The sequence below is a fragment of the Anomalospiza imberbis genome, chromosome 1, assembly GCF_031753505.1.
Source record: "Anomalospiza imberbis isolate Cuckoo-Finch-1a 21T00152 chromosome 1, ASM3175350v1, whole genome shotgun sequence".
Taxonomy (NCBI): domain Eukaryota; kingdom Metazoa; phylum Chordata; class Aves; order Passeriformes; family Viduidae; genus Anomalospiza; species Anomalospiza imberbis.
The window spans coordinates 84,442,442-84,464,285 of NC_089681.1; the positions used below are offsets into that span (position 1 = coordinate 84,442,442).

Here is a 21,844-nt window from a genome sequence, read left to right on the forward strand (position 1 = left end):
CTGGGCTGCGGCCGTCTCCCCCCCGGTGACTTCCCGGCTGCAGCAGCTCTTCCTCCTCCCCAGCCCCCTGCTAGGAGACGGGGCGCTGCCGGCAGGGCGGGGGGTTCCTGCCACCTGCGGCTTCTCCCGGGGGCACACGGTGTCCTGCTGGGTGACGCTCCCGTGCGAGGTCGGGCCCGGGCCGGGGAGCCCTTCCCAGCGCTGGAGGCGCCGTCCCTGCGAGCCAGGGCCGGCCGCAGCAGCTCCGTGGCCTTTGCCGGTGTCTCGCAGGTCTGACAGCGGCCTGGGGGAGCGCCGGCGCCCGCCGGGCTGCACGGGCTGGGCGCAGTCCCAGAGTCCATTCGGTTGGAAAAGACTTCCGATACCGTCCCGTCCGACCCATGTGGAATGATGGGGTCGTTCGGCTCAGTGTAGGGTGGGTGTGCTGGGTAGGGGATAGAGGAGATAAGCAGGGTAGAGAGGTGAGTCAAAGCTGGTTACTTGTAGGACTTGTTGAAAAGCTGGTTATTTTCAGGACTGATTTTTTTTTTGTTTTAGTTTTTTTTCTTTTTTTGTCTTCGCATTTAGTTGTGCCATCACGTTTCAGATATAGCTCCCCAAAATGACTGAGTACCTAGGCAAATGCAATAGGAAAAAGACAGGGTAAGGAGTGTGGGAGGAATTGAAATAACATGCTGGTTGAGAGATGGTTGATTTCATTCTTCTCTGTCTGGAGATATTACACTTCTCTGAGACTTGGATTTTTTTTTTTTTTTAACTTCCTGCCCAGTGCTACTTTTCTGCCTCATTTGGACCGCCTTGCAGTCCAGAAGTGTCCATGAGCTAGGTGACCAAAGATCTTTCCTCCTTGCCTCTTTAATATCCTAATTAGGAACCTGAAAATGATCTCTTAGCAAGGTGCAGATGTTTGAAATTTGGGATGATTGTGTTTCCAGAAGAGAGTTTCCCATTCTGTCCAGTTTCACTGTTTTTTTAAATAGTCTTCCTTCTGCAATTTCCTCGCTTATAGTGCGTTACCAGCTTCTAGCCATAGACTCAAAATCTCTGAGTCAAAAGCCAGGAAAATATTAAGCCATCCTAGCTCTGAGAGAACATCAGATTAAACCTAAACTCCAAATATTCATTGTTTAAAATGTAGTTAAAATCATAATCTCACTTCAGTTTTCCAGGTTTTTTGATCATTCTTATAACAAGTAAACAGTCTTATTTCTCCTTTAGTGATCTCTCTGCATTTCATTGTTATCAATATTTTTTTTTGTTTTTGCTTTTGATGATTTGGTTTTGCTTATGATAAAGTTGTCAGAACAGTTAAAGGACTGTAAATAAACAAACTCGTGGTTTAGAAAAACAGGTCCAGTTTCTTCCTTTACATTTTGCTCACCTGAAGAAGGAATGCTCCATAATTCTTACTTCCCTATTTTTATTGTATCTTATCCCAGCTTGCACTGACCCAGCAACAAGCGGCAGGAGGCATGTCTTGTTGTTCATTTCTTTCCTACGGATAGCTTAGTTTACAGTTCTTGTGGTTTATGCCCACTCTTTGGACAACAGTGTTTTTATTTAGATGAAATTTCTGTTGTCTGCAACATCATTTAAAATAGATGTGGTTATCTTCATTATACTGGTTGGACTTATCTCAGTGAAAATTATTTTAAGTTGTAATGGTAACGGTGGTTTTCTTTATGGAAAACATATTTTAGGATGTGTCAGAGGTGAAGCAATTTAACTAAAAGATTGTTATCCATCAAACCTACGCTGGCTTTTTAAAAAAAAAGTATAAAGTTGTCTTGTATTTTTCTGGGCTTCATTCAATAAATGAAAATGTTTTTACAGACTTGATGGTTTGGGGTTGTTTTTAATGCTCTAATTGCTTCTTCCTATTTTAGAGCTAAGCAGCAGTCTAGGTTAATGAAATTCCAAATGAATTTAAAAAAGTAAAGTTCTAAGTCATGAACAATAAAAGAAATCTAAAGTTGCAGGATTTCTTGTGAGAGTGAGCAAGGGTTTTATGCTAGCTGTTGAGAGTATTTGAGGCAAAACCGGACAGTAAAGATATTAAAATCTGTAATTCACCAATTGTTTTCATGAGGTTCTATTAGAAAGAAACTCTATTCACTGATACAGTCCATTCTTCATTATGCTGCTTTTCCCAGAGAAGCTGGACTAAAGCAAAATAAGTAGGTTGACTAGAAAGGCAGAGGCCACTGACCTCATTTATTAATCAGAACTTTCAGATATGTTATGTTGAACCATACTTAATCAATTTCTTTCAATGCAGTGATATGTTTAGCTGTAAATTCAGTAAGTCCTAATCACTGTACTTGAAATTAAACATCAGTTTTGAGTTATTTTAATTCTGTTTATTCTGCACTTTTTGGCTTTCCAACTTCACTTAAAAAAAACAAGAATGAAAGAAAAAAAGTATTTATCTTGATAGGATAGTGACAAAAGGCTGAATATAAAAGGTGTTCTTAAAACATAGATTCTGACAACTATGGGAAATATCCATGCAATAATTTATAGTTAGAGTTTTGTACACCAGGACAAAAGTTTGTGAAGCACATGCAGACATTACCTGCGTGTATTTTGAATGCCTGTAGGTCACTATTTATTTATTTATACAAACAGGCAAATGAAACCTTCTGCAGGAGAAGTCAGAAGTACTTAGTTTTACAGTGAGGGACTGGAAAATAGTACTCAGAGGACTGTAGATGTTACAGTGAATTTATTTTCTATGTGAGTTTTTCAGACAGAGTGGAACCTACTGCTATACTTGAAGCCAGCTGAGGGTTCAAAATCCGAAAACAGCTGAATTAGTATCTTTTAGCAGAAGTCAGATGTTAGCTCTTCAGCTTAACTTTGACCTTCTGTCTTGGACCACCTACATTCTGTAAATCTGGGCTGTGCAACATTGTCTTTCAAATTACTTTTCCCAGGGGAGAAATATGGTGTTTGGTAATGGAGGGAATCTTGTTTGTAAAGGTGCTTGGAGGATGAGGGATGATGAGACAGCACATGCATAGCGCAGTCATGTCAGATTTATGTTTCATCTTTTGTGCTGAACATGAAAGCAAAGGTCTGAGTTTACAGCTTGCAAAGCATGAGTTCAGAAAATTGGCTGATAAAAATTTTTGTACTTTACCCTGAAAATTATTTTAGGGAATTTCAATCAGCTTTTCAGTTCAAAAGCATGTGGATTATTCTCCTAGTGTTGAAAGTTATAAGGAGAAAGGAGGGGCAGCAGGGAGAAAAAAATAATTTTTGTGATATCCTGGAGCAAAAAAAACCCTCCAAACCCCCCTGAAGCAACTTCCCTAGAAACTAAGTAATGACAGAAATGCTTGCAAATAATTATTAATTGTGTGATTCCCATGTGATTCCTGTGTTACAGGCATGCATAGGGAAAGGTAAGATACGTATATAGTATTTTAAACAACACCAGGTCATACACCTCACTCCTCTAGGTAAATTCTTTGTAATTGTACTTTTTATATTATTTTGGAAGTATTTAGTGATTTTTCTCCAGAAAGAACTTGATCTGTGGAGCCTTTTCTTGACTACAGACGTTACTAATCTGCAGAAAGTATGGTCAGCATTTTCATTAGAAAATACTGCGATTATGCCTGGTGATGAGTGTGAAAGTCCATGTTTCCTTTCTAATTTTGTTTGCTTTGTTTTTAAGGAAAACAAAGTTTTTGAGACGCCAAGTCCTTAATGGGTCTGGTTTTCCCTTGACCTTAATGGAACTGCAGATTCCCAGATTTTCAGTTTTATTCTCAAAGACAGAGCTTAGGCTATATTGTGCAGAAACCAGAGGGGTCTCTGGCAGTGTAAAAGTGTCTGTGGATCAGATTACAGTATAAATCAAGGATTTTTAGGTATATTTAGACTTGGGGTTTTTTTTCCTTTGACACTGTTGATAACCCAAAAGCAATGTACCCCATATTTGGAAGTTCATCAAAAAACCTGCATTAGTTAAAGATTTAGGCTATGTTAAGTAAAAGTTCCTTTTTCAATAGCCACTTTTGTGTTGAGGACAAACTAAACTGATTTTTTTTGAGATCTTCATAAAATGTCTCAATTAAAACAACAATTACTTTCAGTTTTCTGTTTGAGAATTCTGCGAGTCTTGTGACATATCGAATCTCACAGTGGTTTTAACAGATACACCTTGGTTCTTGCTGGAAAACTTCACATTGGATTTTTGGCAAAAAATGAAGAAGCTATGTATATAGCAGATGAGTTCTTTGCACGTTTCCTTAGCAGAGAAGGCAAGCGAGATTGTGTTTCTCACAAGACAACCTCACTACTCTATAAGCGTGATCGCTCCATACAGGAGATGGGATTTTAGGCGGACGAGTGGAAATCAAAACTCGTAAGGCAAAAAGAGGCTTTTGTTAGAAAAATACCTGTGCACACAGTCTGTCAGGGAAGTACTTTGTGTGTTGAACCATGTGAATTGAGAAAAATGCTGTAGTCTATGGCTTGAGTACATCCCTGAGCAAAGGGCAGAAAGAGGTGTTGGGGAGAGAACATGAAAAATACTAGAATCTCAGTAACGCAAATGTATGTCTCATTTTTAAAATATTTTTGAAACAAAAGGAACTGCCAAAATAGTCACACAGTAAGTGTTGCAGTCTTACCTACAAGCCTCCAAGTTAAAACCTCACCATGTGAACTGTGTAACTACAGTGGTTATATAGTGTTTTTATAAAGAATATTGTATATAGTTACAGGGCTTAGAAAAAAAAATCTGTGGTGTCTTGTTTCTTTTCTCTAGAAAAAAAATTCATCCCTTTGGGATTCATTTAGTTTATTTTTCTGAACTTCTGGATCTTTCTGAATGCATTTGCATTAACATATTTGAAAGATTTTGATGCTTGAAGTATTGTTTTCGAATTTCTGCCTGGGAATAACATAAGATCGAGGGATAATGAGGTATTAAGATTTTTTACCATTTTCCTATTAATGAAGTTATGTACAAAAAATTAATTATAACTTTAGAACAAAAGGGGGATGAATGGCTTAACTGGAAGAGAGTAGGATAATGACTTCTGGCTGAAGCAAACATTGCAGAATGTTGGAGGTAAAAGCAGATGCAGGAAGATCTGCTTTGTGAGAATTTAGAAATAAATGGGAGATTTATGGCCATCTGTGATACAGTTTTGTATAAAGCTGAGTTGACTTTTTTATATACATGTTTATATATAGATGTTTAGGACTTGCCTTTACAATGTTGCTAGATTATAGTGATGTGTCACATAGTAAATACGGAAGCTTTTAACAAGTAGATTAATTAATTTCTGGGGAGCTGCAATATAATTTGTACGGAAAGTAGCGGAAATTTTGGGCAGAAACATCTGTGTTCAAACTTTCTTTAATTATATTTTCTTCTATGCTGTTGCCCTTTTCTAGGCAAGCCAGTATGACCAAAACAGACAATCAGAACACTTAAATTGGTTTGACTTGAGTCTTGGTAATGAATAGGTGCTGTTACATTGAATACATCAGCAAAAGCATTCATTCAAGAACTGGTATAAACCAGTATATTGACCTAATTAATGAATTGGGGGAATAAATTATTTTGAGTGTAAAGTTACAGAACTTTGAAGCTAACATTTGTTAAAACGTATTTGGTAAGGTGAAATTTTTTTTTTGGGATTTTTTTCTCAAGGTTTTCACAAACACAAATATATTCATCCAAGTTTATAAGGCTGTTACTGATATTTGGATTATTGCAGTTTTGATGTTTTTTTTTAGTAGTGGCACTTGGAGATTGTCATTGTCACTTAGGTAAAAAGATTTTGAACTGAGGTGAAAATGTGCCTGTGGTTCTGGGCTGTCCAGATGTGTATGTATTAAATTAAATTTGTGTGCTGGTGAGCTTGATGGGAGAGGTATGTGTGTTCATGGTAGCAGAGCGGAGGGAAGGAAATCTTTTTTTAAAGTAGACTCAGTGAAATAGATTTTATGAGTCCTCAAACATTTTATTCCGCTTTCTCTGTTTGAACAGGTGACATAAGTGGCAGATGAAATGATTTCTGAGCTAAAAGAAACAAAGAACTCCCCCCATTTTAAAAGTCTCTGTTCATCTGCATTATAGGCTATTGTTGGTTTTAATCTATTTTTAGTGTTTTGCTATTTTTACTTCTTGCTGCTGATGAGTTACAAACTCAGTGTTATATGTTGGCTCATTAACTTCCTTCAGGTTGTTTATGGTATACAATGCTAATGAACAAAACTTCATTTTACAATGGAATGTTTTTGGAGAAAATTCAGCTTTTTGATGTCATAATGTCATCTGCGTGATTAATCTTTGTGGGAATATCTCTCCCCTCTCCAAATAATTAACATTTCAGAACTCCTGATGTAAAAATATGTAGTTATTTTTCACATTGTAACTGACAGGACGCTGTAATTTAAAATGTACAAGGAAATGGATTTATGCTAGTCTAGATTTTTTGGTTTTGACATGTGATAGATAGAAGGTTAATTGATGTTAAATGGATGCTTTGTTAGCCCTTCATCAACTACTAAACTAGTACAGGAGGAGTGCAAATCGTCACTACAAAAGGCCAAGGCCAGTATGTTTTCCTAGTGAGCTTTATAGATCTTTTTTCTTATCCCTTCCTTCTTTCCCTCCTTCCCAACCACACAAAACATAACCAGCTGTAATGATAGGAGGAGAGAGCAAGCAGCTTTTCTAAACACACACACACACACACACTCGCACTCCGGCCCCCCTCTTTCCTCCTCATACCTCAGCAGAGTGACAGCTTCTAGATGTTGCGTGCGAGTGAGTTCAGCTGGTGCTGTGTGGTCTGGGTGTGTGGTCTCCAGCTCAACCGAGAGGCTGCTAACAGGGTGGATGAGAGAGAGCAACACTGTTTACTTTAATTTATTTCGGATGCCGGAACTGTGCCCGGAGTTTCTCCGAGCCGGGTTCCACCGTCAGCGGTGTCAATCCCTCGCAGCTGCAGCCCAGGCTGCGGCGGGCGGTGAACTCCTCTGCCGAGGGCTCTCCCAGCATCTGCCCCGGGTCCAAGCCTTTTAATCCCTTGTGACTGAGAAATGTTAATGGCATCGCTGAGTGCTGTGATTATTTAGCTTTCGCTCCGTCAGGATACATGGCCATGAAGATGTACCTTGCTGGGTTAAGGAAAGCGGGACGTCTGAGATACTGAAGGGAATCTGCGAAGATGGTTGTGGTGAAAGCAAAACTGCCGCACTCGTTCCTTGTCCACCCTAAAACTGTCTAGTGTACCCATTGTGGCTGATTGGAATATTCAGGAGCCTTTTGAAAAAGCATAGGATATCATATTATGTCATTTAATACTGCAAGTCTTCTTTTTTGTTGTTTGCCCTCTGTCACAAAACTTGCACATCTTCCCGAATTGGAGCTGGTTTTTGGCATGTAATGTTGTAGGTTAACATGTTTGTCAGTGTTAATATTGGCTTGAATCAACATGCCGGATATGACAGGGCAAGACAAATGAGGCTTTGTTTTTTCTGTGTGACAGTGAAATTACCCACTTTTTTATGTTTGTTCATCTTTTCATTATAAGTAGCTTAGTGGTGTTATGAAGAGTTTCTTTCCCCCTAAATGTAAGATTCGTGAGCGCTTCTTGTTTAAATTGACAAGTCTTCTTTTATTATTTAAATAAACATGCATAGATTCTTAATATCACTTGGAATTTCAGCATTGTTTAGCTTATTCACTTCCCAGTCTTTTCTGGCAGGCTTGCAGGAATGGACTTTGTATTATTAATGCAGTGTTGAAGGCTGTGGCAATTCTAGGGCACTGAAGATCTCCAGAGGGGTTAATAAATGTCAGTTATTTTCACAGTGCTGCTTTTTGGATGCTTTTAATTCTTGGTTTATGTAGATTGTCTGTCTGAATTTATATTGTTGGGAAGATAAAGCACAGAAAATGTTGTAGTAGTGTTTTTCATCACTTTGTAATGGTTTTGAGTACAAACATCCAGGAAACATTTTGCTTTGTCATTCTTCTTGGGGTCATTTGCCATGTCCCTTCACTGACTTTTTCATACTGTGTTGTACTCAGGAGAATCTCCGGGTTTTCTAGTGAAAACAACTTATTAGATTTATGTACTAGAAGCACAAGCTTGTGTAGTTTAAGGTTAAAAGGCCATCACCTACATTCTGGAATCTGAGTATTTATTGCTTGTTTAAAAAGGCGTGTCATAAATCTTTTCATTTAGGAATTATTTAATGCTGTGATGTTAGTGTAACTCACTTATTGTTTTCAGGTTGGTTTTCTTGTGTGTTTTTTTTTTTTAAGTAAAGAACTAAGGCATACTGTGATTTGAACATGGATGATGCTTTGCTGTTCCTGCCTTAACATTTTTTAAATTGTATTCTGTCACATATTTATGATTAAGAACAAATAAATATCTGATACGTGAAGTTTAAATGCTTTCTTGTAGCTCAGGCTTTCTCAATGATGACAAATTGGGTTTTTCTTCACTCCATTCTTGACAGGTTTGATTCCCTTTGCTAGATGACCATGGCACTTGCATTGACCTTGAGTCTGCCTTCCTCCAAGAGAATCTTTTAAGTTCAGTGTCTGTGACAAAGTATCACTGAAAACTTTAATTAAACTGAATTTTGAGTCACTGGAACCATCTTGCTATTTTGTTTTAGAAGTCAGAAACTCTGTTTTAAAACACTTCAACTGCTAATTTTTCCTGCTGGTGAAATTTGTAAGGTGGAAGCATATTGTTACTCATCTTCCAAAGTTCCATGCCTTCAAGATGTTTGTAGTTTACCTGTGAGACTTGAAATTACCAGCCAATTTAATATCCTTCAATCCTGAACATTGGTTGTTCATGTATTTCTTGTTTTGATGGTACTTCCAGAGTGTAGTAAAATGTAGAAAGTAGTTTGCTTTACAGAACAGGTATGGTAGCTCTTGGCATTTTACTTTGGGTTTCTTCTCTGTTTGCCATTGAAAGTTGAATGAGGAAACCTATGTAAGAGCTCTCATTTCAAAACAATGTAAAACTGAAGGCTTACAAAACTTAAAAAAAAAAAAAAAACAAAATAAAACCAAATAGACTTGTGCTTTCCCTTATGCTGGGGCATATTTCATTGCTTCTTTATTTATTTTAAAGTGGGTTTTCTTAGGATAAAGATGGAAGGGGTCCTTTCTTTAACAAGTTTTTAATGCTCAGAATTGTCTGAATTTTTTTTTTTAGCCAAACCTTTGTGAGAGGACAGTTTATTTGAGAAACTGGTGCAAAGACAAAGACGTTGTTTATGAAAGGCATTTTTCAAGAGGACTTTGTAGTAGGTGGTCTTTGCAGAGGTTTTCTATCTCCTTGTGCTTTTATAATAAGAATTATGACAGAATAATGGAATAGTATGGGCAAGATTGTGGGAGCAGTCAATCAGATATCCACATTCAATTGTTGAGGAGATACTGTGAGGAAATTAGGTAAAAAAAAAAAAAGGTGGAGAGAAATAAAGAGGGAGAGAGAGAGCGCTCTGCTAATGTAGAAGATTGTCCATTGTAAAAAACAGTCTTGTTGGAACCTCTTCAGTGAGCCTGGCTCCTGAGAGGAAAGATCTTGTATGGAAAACTGTCTTTCTGCACTCTCCTTGTCTGCATGAAAATCAGTCTTTCAGGAAGAGGGCTGTTTTAATAAAATGACTATTTTGTGTGTAATACGTATTTTGTAAAGAATATATTTTATCTTTAGGGAAACATACAGAATTGCAACAAAAGCTCAGAATTAGGTGGTTGTCATGTTTTGTGAAATGAAAAAGTAATTTTTTGTCAGATTTGCCTTAAATATTTTTTAAGAAATTTAGGAACTTGCCATAGCAGTATAGTGGCTAGGCTTCCCAGTAAGCACCTCAGTCATGTTAGCTATGGACATCTGTCCTAAGAAAGACAGGAAATATTATAAATGAATTGAAGGCTCCCAAGAGTTTACTTGACATTTATAATAATGACATATTACAAATAGTTCCACTCTTTGAAATAAATGAAAGTAATTGCTGTTTAAAAATAATAATTGTAGAGCATCTCAGTGCTGTAGTGCTTTGAAATGTGTTGAGATTTACTGTGGTATTCTCATTCCAGTGAGGTATTTTAAAGCAATTCTGCAGTAAGTATGGAAATACTTTAGAAGAAATACTAGATCTCAGGAGGCTCAGCATTTTTATTACATTTATTTAGCTCATCATGAAGGTGGATCTAGTGCCGATTCCTGAAATCCAGAAAAGGATGTTGTAATATTACTTTTGAGTTTTGGTATTGAAACAAGCCAATTACCTCTGTGCCTGGTTATTTTGAAAGGAATAATAGCTGCCATGCAAGGGAACTATAACATTTGGGAGGGGGTCAACCAAACAATACCACACAAATAATACCACAGTAGCTTCTATTTTAGTTGTTTTTCTCAAGGTTTTTTTCCTTTCCGTATTGCCTGATATTCCTGAAGATGGCTTTTTTACATCAGTGTTACTGATTAATATTCCACATAAATATTTACAAAAAAATTGCTCCAAAATAAAAGAGTTGTTTTATATTGATTAACTGGCATCTAGACACATGTTGCTTCCTGCAGAAGGTGGTTGTGTGCATGGAAGGACCTAACACCACTGTTCCTTTACAGCTGTATCTTTGAGCTCTGCTGAGGATCTGTGAGAAAAGCTGCAAAGACTACATAAATGAGATTGTGAGGAATAGATGCAGTTTGTTCTTCTCCCTCGTGGTAAAATTAGGGACCTCATTCTTGTCTAGTATCATATTTCTATTGTGCTGTTTCACTGTTTTGTTGGGTAGTGGTGTGGTGGTGTAGTTTTGAATGCAGCACAGATGAGAGGAAAGCTGGACAAGCTTTATGACTCCAGGACTGGGGATGTTGACAGAAGACAAGGTCTGTCTTTTTCACCTGTGGTGAGTAAGTGGATCAGTAGTTGTGCAGATGATGTATCTGGACAAGAAGGCTTGGAGTAGGCAATGCAAGGTAAGAGCATTTACCAAGGTGTCTGGATTTGAAAGGAGGATGGAATAGTAACATCCCTGCTTGAACTTACGGGTAAAAAGTAAGTAAGAGGGACAATCAACAGGATGGGGCAGAAACAGTTTGTCTGCAGGATGAGGACATGGCATTTGAGTGAAGCAGGGACTGTGTGAGAGAGGAGGAGGAGAAGCCGGTTCAGTGAAAGAAATACCAGCAGGGCACTAGCACAGAGCACAGCCTTCTCTTCCATAGCTGGAGATGACTGTCAGCTGATTTCTTTGTAATCTGGTGATACAGTTATTTTCTTCAGTGCTATTCTACCCTTATAGCCTGCATCTTTTGACTACTTGCTTCTCCAGCCTCATGTTGGGTTCATGTAAAATGTTCAGATATTTTACATGTAAAACTATTAAGAACAACCATGTAATACTATATAATTAATTCCTTTTTCATAAGTTGGTTGTTTGCAAAAAAAAAAGAGAAACCAATGATGTATTAAATACATTATGTAGTTTTTCATGTCAAGAAGTATTATGAGGTTTGCCACGGAAAGATACAAAGCCAAACTAGATATGCATTGTGTGTGATATTACGGGCCCTTACCAACCTTCCTTCATACATTGGACATGGCTCACATACTGCAACTTACTATGCTCTTCCTTATTCAACATGAATTTACATCTCTTATTAATTGCACACTGTTCAGTCTGAAAAGTTCTCTGAAGATATTAATACTTCTGTTGTGTTCAGGGTATCTAAATGCCTTTTCTATGTTAACGAGTTTTCAAAAGTAGCTTTTGAAATGAGTGATAGCATTCCTATTTTAAATATGTAAAACCAAGAAACAGACATTTGAAATCAGACATATTTATATAATTGAGGTGGTTGTTTAGGACCTCAGTATTTCAGAACATTGTGCAGTATTCCCTGTATTCAGGATGCATTTCACACTGACTTCAGGTGTGGCTGTGGGCTCTGAAATTGGATCAGAATTCAGAGTTTTGTTATAGGTGACCTGCTATGCACCTATGGTATGGACTGGCAGGAAATCCTATTCTGAGGGTAGTATTTGATTACTTTTAGCATGAGATCTTCCTTCCAGTTCCTGCCTTGTCTATTTCCATCTTAATTTGCAGTGTGTGTTCCAGCTTTGGAATGTGAAGAATGAAATCAGCCAGTGGGAGCTTCTTTGATTCTTGTGTCAGATCTAGATACTACCAGTGAAAACTGTGGGGAGGCTGTGTAGAAGCATGGGGTATCTTGGTACAATGACAGTTTTTTGTATATGCAGAAGCAGCTGAAACAAGTGTGTCGTAATTCTAGTATGTCTTAACTGCAGGTACTTGGAAACTGCAGTTTTGCTGCTATTTATTGTTAGAGATGGTTTAGAGAGTTTCTGGGTTTCATGGACTTGACCATTTGCAAATAAAAGTAGAAAATGCATTTTGATTCAAAAAACAGTAGCTAAGAGGAGCCTTATGTAGCTTGGATTATATTTCACGTATTTTTTACCAGCCTGAACTTCCAAAATTGTTTACATTAAAGTGTTGTGTGTGTGTGTGACTGAGGTTTTGGAATAGTGATGGTATTTAATAAGAGATGTAATTTAGGTTATACTGCTCATATATATATATATACACATATATATATATATATACTCAGCTTCTTATAGGTGTTTATAGCTGCAGAGCTACACAAAGGAAACTGCTAATAAAAAAGAGGCATTTGTGATCAGTTGCACAGTAAACTAAATGTAGACCACATTACATGGGTGCCATATTTGTGTTTGAGATACAGAGCTTATTAATGACAGAGCTAATTAAACTGGTCTGAGTTGACTCAATTTCAGGTGCAAATGAACACTGTTCTGAAAATGCTTCTTCAATAATTTTATGTACATTTTTTTTCATATGTTGGGGTATTGTTTGTTTTGTGGATGATCTCTGCTAGTGTAGTATTTGCAAGTCATGTTCTAATTTTCTCAGTGCATATTAGCATTGATGCTTTATACAAATAAGTGCTGAGTGCTTCCTCACATGGGACTGTCTATGTCAGTAGGTCTTATTTTGATGGAGAAATTGTCTAAATATGTAATTATAGTCTACTACTTACCTTAGATTAACAGTTCTGAACTTTCTAAGGAATACAATAATAACTTTCAAATTGAAGTTGTAATAGACTCATTTGAATTCTGACATAAATAATTTGAAGTCTCTGTATACATCTTCATTAAGCATTCAGAAGGTTTAATATTTTTCTGAATATATTTTTTCCTTCAGAAAGCTATATTTAACTTTTTAAAAAGTGCAAAGAAGGTATCATTTTTCTTTATTGTTGTATGACTGTGTCAAAGAAGACTTTGAGTGGTGTTCCATATTTACATTTGTATTTCCCTACCATTTTAGAAGAACAGGTTGAATTATTTTAATATTTTTTATAATTAATGGTGTTTTAATTTATTATTTCTTGATGAACAGATAAAAGCAGCTTAGATTGCAGTAACTGAATAGTCATCATGTCTCGAGCACGGCAGCCCCCACTTGTAACCGGTATCTCTCCCAATGAAGGCATTGCATGGACAAAAGTGACAATTAGAGGAGAAAATTTGGGTACTGGACCTACAGACCTCCTAGGTAAGTTGAAAAAACACCCTTTTGGTACTGCAGAAGGTAACATTTTGGATATGACTAGAGAATTTTTTTGCTTGATAGAATCTGTGTTGAATGTTATAAGGAATGCCCTTTACACAAATATACACTTGAATCCATAAATTCAGAGATGCTAGCCAATGTGTAACTAACCAGACTGACTGTACCTTTTTAGATGAACCTTTAATCTGCCTCAGCATCCTGTGCTGAACATGAAAACAAAGAGTGAATTGTTTTTGCAGTGTACTAGAAGAGGGTAGACATAATGAGATGCTCCTTTGTTACTTTCTCAGGAACTGAGAATTTCCTCATTGAAATTTTCATGTCAGAATTGTTTTCAGTATATTCAGAAAGTCACTGGGGATTTTCTCCCAAATTTTCCCTAAACCAGGACATTGCTATGCCTTGAATTAAAGTCAGCTTGTATATTTGTAGCAGTTATGATAAAGCAGATTCAGTGATTTAGCTACACAATATGTGAAGAACCCTTTTCATTACTGTTTTGATTTTCTACATGGTAATTTCATTAGAATCATCATAGCTTCTGTGCTGATGGAGGGGACAAGATCTTTCCCCTGATTCTCCTGTCACAGACCTTGTTCATTACTGCTCTGTTGCTTCCTTTTCAGGCTGAAATGTCTTAGCTTATTTAATTTTTCTGCATGTATGCTTGGCCTTTCTTCTTGCTCTTCAGTGAATCTCTTTTACTTTCACTACCCAGTCATGGGTGATACCTCTTGGTTGTGTGCAGTGTTCAGGATGTGAATGCCCTGTGGCATAACTCTGTACTTTCACTTTTGTTTTGTATTTTGGTCATAGAGTTCTGTTTTCTGTCTAACTCCTACTGAGAATCAAACTAATGTTTTTGTTGTTCTACCTACTATAGTTCCATGATTAAATGCACGAGAATTAGTAGTCGGTTTGAGCCGGCTGTCTGTGAATTTAAGATTTTGCCTGCGTGCATCTCATCTTTGTTCAGTGAATTTCAGCCGTCTACATTATAGTGCATCACTCAGTCTAGTAAGTTCTGGCTTGCATTTTTCTGGAGTTTATGGTCTTCACGTTCTGAATAAATGAATATCATCAGCAAACTTTATAACCTCTTTATCCTGTCATTTATAAATGTACTGAACACAAGCGATCGTGGCATATACCATGTGGAAATTTTTCTCAGTCAAAACACATAATTTACTGTAGCCCTGTTTCTGTGTTGCTGAGCTGTTTATCCATTACAGGTTCATATGCTATAGCTGATTCATTTTCTTAAGCCTTTCAAGAAAAACTCTGTAAAGTATCCTGGAAATCCAAGTTAACTATAACTACTGGAATTCCCCCTTTTTTTTTTTTTGTAAGTTATGCATATGTGTACTTCAGTAGTCATGTTAGAGATAATTTGTCTAATTTGTTGTGGAATCATGACTCCACTGAAGGCCATTGGAATTTTGTTTGGCTTTGCTAGAAAAAATATTTCACTTCGTGGCTGTAAACCAAAGTTCACAAATTCCATTCATGGCCACCACAATGAGCTTTATGGCCAAGCATAAGCTACTACAGTTTTCCACTCCACTTCAGTTTGCTGTCTCTCAAAAGGAGAAATAGTATTTTCCTGAGCTGCTAGGTGAGGTTGCAGTACACTATAGAATTCATATTGAGAAATCCTCAAATAACTGATGATGTTAGAGGTGAGTATATCTCTATGTACTTGTGTGGCTGCTGTACTTCAATAGCCTCTGTAGTTCATTGGTATGATCCTCTTAGAAATGATCAGTGCTATGTTCTTGGAAGGAAGACATGTCCTGAGTTGTACCTCTGTATTACAGCTGACCAGCTGCTAATATTTCTTCTTACATTTCTTACAGAATAATATTTGTAACACACAGCTGCTAATAATTGTATGCTTTGAGGTAAAAATAAATAATGCATTGCCTTAATTTTCTCCTTAGTTCAGTTGTCAGCTTTCTCCAGTGAGTGACTAAGGCCCCAGATATGTAAAAATTTCTTTTAATGGTTAAATTAGGCATGTAAATATTCCATTTTACTTGAATGGAAATACTTAGAAAAGTGAGGCTTTGTAGGCATGAGAGTTTAAGCGAGTTTGAGTGAGGTCTTTATAAAGTTTAAAAAGTTTGAGATGCATTAGTGTAAAATGAAAAGCAAGAAACTTTTTTTCTCTATATAAACACAGTATCACATAATAGAAGAACATTCTTTTGGTTTTATTTGAGAGAGAGAGCCTTCCAGTAATCTCTTTGTACCTTTGAAATCAAATGAACTTTTTATTTGTAACACTATAGCTCATGGTACAAAATGTCAAATCCAGGAGGTACCTGTAACATACATGTTTTCAAGGTATAGCTTGTCTTTTAAGACATTTGTAGCTTTTAGACATTTGTATTTTTTAGACATTGTAAAATTGTCCATATATGACCTTAACCAAAATCAGAAAGTCTCCATAAGAGTATTACTTATGCCTATTATTATGTGCCTGGAAGGGCACATAAAACTAGAAGCTGAGAATGATATTCTCAGAGATATTTATACCATGCAACAGATTAAGTTTTGTTTAAAGGGAAGTTTGCTGTTTCTGGAGGAAGAAATGTGGTAACTGTGCTATCAAAACTTCTCCCCCAACATGCCTTTATTTGTTTTAGAAATTGTGTTGTGCCATTTCTGTTTCATGTGGTATATAAAATGTTGATAGTGACTTAAGTTTCTTTTGCATTTTTAAGATACAGGCAAAGGTCATTTCCAGCCATTTCAAAAGTATTGAACCTTGTATCTTGATGTCTTGAGAGCTTTTGGAACCTCTCTGATGAGTAGACAATAATTGATACGAGGATTTTCAAATAGTTACTATAGCTTAGTTCTGGATTTTAAAGTATTGCTCAATTGAACCATCAATTCAGAAAATACAGGGTGAAAACATCTTTATGAATTGTTTGGGCAAAGTATTTCCGTTAGTCGTAGTTCCTATTACAATATTTTTTCCTTTAGAGAAGATGCTAGCATAAAACTGTAAGAGATGTAATAATATAACAATATAAGGTTATATTATTGCATATATGTAATATGCATCCTTATTTATGGATTTTTTTCTTTACCCAAGGAAACTAAAACCTGACATGATTAAAATTTTATGAGTAAATAAGCAAAAAAAAATTTTTAAGTTTTTCTGTGTGCATATCCTATTTCATCCTACTCCCTGCCTTTTATTCAGAAATAATATTTAAGAAACAAATCTACTGTCATTTCTCAAGTAAAATTAATTTCAGTTGTAATAAGATTCAGTGCCTTTCCATTTTTTAAATTTTTGGATTTAATTTTTAAGATAGTTTTTGGCAGGGAGTAATGCATTTTTATGTCTGACAGCCATGAAAACTGCCAAATTTCTCTGCTGTGTCATGTCAGAGACTTAAATTGTGAGAGAAAATAAGTGTGAAGCTTTGGTACTAAGCCACATGTGCTGACCCTTTTCTGTGTCTAAGTATTTTGTAAATTGGTCAGAGCTTTCTAGAAATTAAAAACAAAAATCAAGCCAACAGGGGAGGAGCTGCTCTGCCTGACTAATTTATACTCCAGTACAGCCAACACACTAGTACAACCTTATTCTTTTGGACTTAAGGCAAAATGTTTCTGGCTAAGGGTGTTACGTAAGAAGAACCTAATGAAGTTGTTCTCCAAATTGATACTAGAGCAGTTAGGATCTTGCCAGTTTTCCAGGCAAATATGGAAATTTGCTGCAAATTTGGAAATTGCTACAAATATGGAAATTGTTCTTCTAGATCTGAGAAAACAATCCATCTATTGCAGCATCCAGAGTCCTGATCTGACCAGAACCAATCAGTTGATGGTTGGTTTGATGGATTAGACCGATTGGATGTGAAATCTCAGGAAGCCTTGGCCCTTACATTAAGGTGCACCTTGACTCTTAACTCATGACAGGTATTCTTGAACACTGAAGCTTGTCAGTCTCTTCCTATAAGACCTTGTATTTCATAGTTTGTCATCCTTCTTTGTGAGAAGGTGTAGAAGAGGGAATAGATGAGCATTACATGATTATTCTTTCACATTACAAGGGCAGTTTATTCATCAGATTCAGTCTTGCATCATGGATTTTTTACAGAAGAGGTTGGGATGGAATATTTGTCAATTAATACTACTTCAGCCATAACAGCCTTCTGTGTCCACTGAAGTACTGCTAAACAAATAAGGTTGAGGAAACATTGTTCATTGTAAATATTTTACAGAGTCTTCTTTTTTTCCTGTTCAAAGTCATATAGACTGAACTTGTGAAAAATTTGCTGTGTGCAGCTTTTAAGGGAAGTTTCACAGAAATGCAATACTGAACAGCACTTCTCCAGTGTCTTGCAGACAGAAAATCTACTGTTCTATCTGAAGTTACAGTCACAGTAGCCCAAAAGTTATGAAAGAGATTAAATAAGTTTCAAACCACACTGCTTGTGTTTTTTGAATTGTCACTGGGACAAAAGACCTGAAGTCACCTAGGAAACACCTGAAAAAGGTATTCGTGTTTCCTTGACTATGAATGACTGTAGGGGACTGGTGAAGGGTTATAAATTTATGTGAAACAGGTGAAACATCATAAATGAATTTGCATTGCGGAATTTCAAAAGATACTTCTGTTCACAGTAGTATATTTCTTTTTTTTTTCTTTTTTCCCAGGTTTAACAATCTGTGGGCACAACTGTCTCCTCACTGCAGAATGGATGTCTGCCAGTAAAATTGTCTGTCGAGTTGGACAGGCTAAAAATGACAAGGGAGACATCATTGTTACCACAAAGTCTGGTGGCAAAGGAACTTCAACTGTTTCCTTCAAATTGCTTAAACCTGAAAAAATAGGTATGTTTCTTGTTCAAATCCACATCTATTTTCTTTGCTAAGAAAATATGTGACTGAATGCCTCTTTGTATAAAATGTATGTTAGAAATGGATCCACCTCAGGACAATTTTCATTTGATTAGAAAATGCAGAGTATATCAATAAATATCTGTATATATATAGAGAGAGAGATAGAAACTCAGGGTATAGGAAAAATTATTCCTTTCTCAATATCTTGATAAAATCCTCAGTGATGAATGAAAACTAGCCCTTTATTTTTCTTTATGGAATAGCTCTAAACTTCTGAAATTTTAGAAAACTTAATAACAGATCCAGTAATTACTCGTAAGTGTACTAGATAAATACAAAATCTGGACCAGCTCATGAGCTTTACACCTAAATCCTGAGCTGACAGTTAATCCTTTAAAGGAAGTTGAGTCCTCAGTGCCATTTCTTATTTGTAATTCAAACCATCCTGCAAGACAAAGTCTTAAGTATTTCTCATGAGATGCTTAACCATTGAAATTATTTTGCCAAGCAGTCTAGTACCTCTGCTTAACCTAGAATCCAGTCTAAATACCCTGTGAATTGAAAATGTTTCTCTCAGAATCCCTCACTGATGAGCTGGATAGTTATCTTTCCTAACACAAGAGTTCCCACAAGAAATATTTTAGGTTTTTATTCTCAGCCCTTCAGTGACAGTTAAATAACATGTGATTTCTCCCAAGCTGCACTAGTATCTTAATAATAGAAAGGTGAAATGTGTAAGTGCAAATGTTATACAGTGGAGCTTTTGGTGATGAGAGAGGAGAATTCATATTTGAAAATGTGGGAAAGTGTGGGGATGGAGTAATTTCTGGTGTTGTATCTTATGGGTATGTTAAAGGAGGCCAAGGCCAAGGGTATGGTGGGCTCCATTTTCAGCTGAGATTCCAGGACGTATTGTGCCTCACCTTTATCCATTGTCTTTGCTAAGGCACTGGAAGCAAAGTCAATTCGGTGTCCTTGAAGTCATTTATCTTGGCACGTGGCCAATGTTCAGTTACCTTTTGGATAGCAAATGGGACAGAAAAGGAATCTTCCCTAAAATATGCAAATGAGAAGACATTCAGTTGATTGCTCTTTTGAAAGTAGCAGATAAGAAGGTTTGGACAGGTACCAAAATACTTGCAGGAATGAAAATACTAATACTTTGTGGTCAGGAAAAAGCTTCTAATGTATGTGAAACTGCGCACTCTGCAAAAGGATAATGTTTGATGCCCAGCCATGAATACCTTTTCAGCAGCTATAATAAAATAATTTAGCATAATTGCATCCAGGTTGTTTTGCCATGTATCTTTCAATATATTACCTAGGCATGCATTTTATATTTATCAGGATTTTTCAAATTAATTCAGTATGTTAGAAGTTGATGGTGCTGGACTGCCCTTGTTGTTTTAAGGATCTGTGCTTTGTTTTCTCTAGGTATCTTGGATCAGTCTGCTGTCTGGGTGGATGAAATGAACTATTATGACATGCGCACTGACAGGAACAAAGGGATTCCCCCCTTGTCCTTACGTCCAGCTAATCCACTTGGTATTGAGATAGACAAGTGAGTACCAAATGCCTTTAATCCACTTTTTTAGTGATTTTCTCTATATGTGTCTTTGTGAATTCCAGGAAAGTTTAATGATTTGCAGGGCAGGGAAAGATTTAAAAACACATACATCTATTAACTGCAAGTATTCTGTTTGGTACTCTTGTTAGTGGGCATTGTATCCTGCTTCATAATCCTCTATTTTGGATCATCAATTAGAACTGTAGATAATCTGTAATATTATCTAACTGTAGATAAAAAAAGCCTGATATATTGAACCCCAGTGATGTTTAGATTTTGAGGATTGGTAAATAACCCCAGGCTTCAGATTTATACATTGTAGTTATGGAATACCTACTGTTGCATTTGAGTTTCACGGGGCTTTTAAGGATATTAGATTGCTATCTATTGCTAAAATTGCACTGTAAAATGCGATTTATTATGCCACATCAGCTAGTTAATTTTATTGAAATACTAATACTGTTTTTCAGCACACAGTCTTCTTTACTTTAGTTCTTAAGTATGGTGGAATTTATGACTTTTTTTGTCAGAAATAGTAACTTTATAATGAATGATAAATGGAATTAGGGGTCTTTAAATGGGACACTCTTCAAACCTGCCCAACTCTTAGAAATAGCATCAGGAATACTTCTCTCAATCACGATGACAGCTCTACCAAACAAAAGGCTATTTAAAATTAAACTATTATTAAGGTCTCATCTGCTGAACACTTTTGTTTGTGAGGGGGAGTGCATTGGAAAAAATCTGCAGTGTCCATTGTTACCTTGTTCTGATGAGAAAGCTGCACTTCCCCAAAATCCATATGGGATTTCTAGTGGATCCACACCACCTTCCAGCCTGTAGCTGTGCATTTCTTTCCCAGTTTGAATATATATTTTTCTTTCTTTTCAAAGTACTAACCCAATTTTTTGTAATAAGATGGAGATTTTATCTCTTAAAGTATTTTTATTTGGCCTTTGGTGTAACTTCTGACAGGTAATTCTATCATGTTCCTCAGTTTTCCAAACCCTGACAAAACATGGACCTTCATACTATGGACAGTATTCCAGTGTGTTACTAGGAGACTTTCTGTCACTCTTCCACTCTCCCTCCCCTTTTTGTAAATTAAAACCCCCATAACAATCCTTTTTACCACTGTGTTACACAGCAACTAGCAGTGAGTGCTTTGTTAGCTGATTCTCGAGTTGCTACTTATAGTTAAGACGTTGTCCATATGATGGATTGAGAATTAACATATAGAAACTTAAACTGCATTAGTTTAGGGTTTGCTTAATTTAGAGTTGTCTATTTGGATGTTTGTTCAATAGAAAACCAATCATGTTATATTTTAAATGTTTTTTCCTGAAAGCATTAGAAAATGTGTTACTGAAACCTGAAGTTTTATGTGAAAAGAAATAAATCAGAAAGATGTAGATACAGCTAGGAAATAATCTTTTGTAGAGGGAGGGAATTAGGAAATCTTTGGGCAAGCATATCAAGCCTAGTTCATTGTTCTTGATCTCCCAGGTTCATTGCAGGAGAAGCAGGAAGATTATGGCAAGCACCAGTTTGAGAGACGTATCACAGATCAGTAAAACAAGGAGTTGTGTGGAGGAATTGAGGGGTTACATTGTGCAGAGGGCAAAGAGAGGAAAAGCCTGGTCTGCTCTTGTGCTGTGGTTGATAGCACAGTTCTGACTATAGATGAACATTCTGGGTTTAATTAAGGAATGACTTCTCAATGGAAAATCTTCCATAATTTTCTTGATAAATTGGAGCAATGTGAG

At 36.6% G+C, this 21,844-nt stretch overlaps 1 protein-coding gene across 1 annotated transcript in view; it reads left to right on the forward strand.

The window, feature by feature from the left end:
- EXOC2 (exocyst complex component 2) overlaps nt 1–21,844 on the forward strand; it is a 127,130-nt gene that overhangs the window by 351 nt on the left and 104,935 nt on the right. Inside the window, exons 2-4 of the mRNA XM_068198379.1 lie at nt 13,472–13,627; nt 18,326–18,502; nt 19,946–20,072. Coding sequence (XP_068054480.1) covers nt 13,510–13,627; nt 18,326–18,502; nt 19,946–20,072 — 422 coding nt within the window. The 5' untranslated portion in view covers nt 13,472–13,509. The remainder of the gene's footprint in view (nt 1–13,471; nt 13,628–18,325; nt 18,503–19,945; nt 20,073–21,844) is intronic.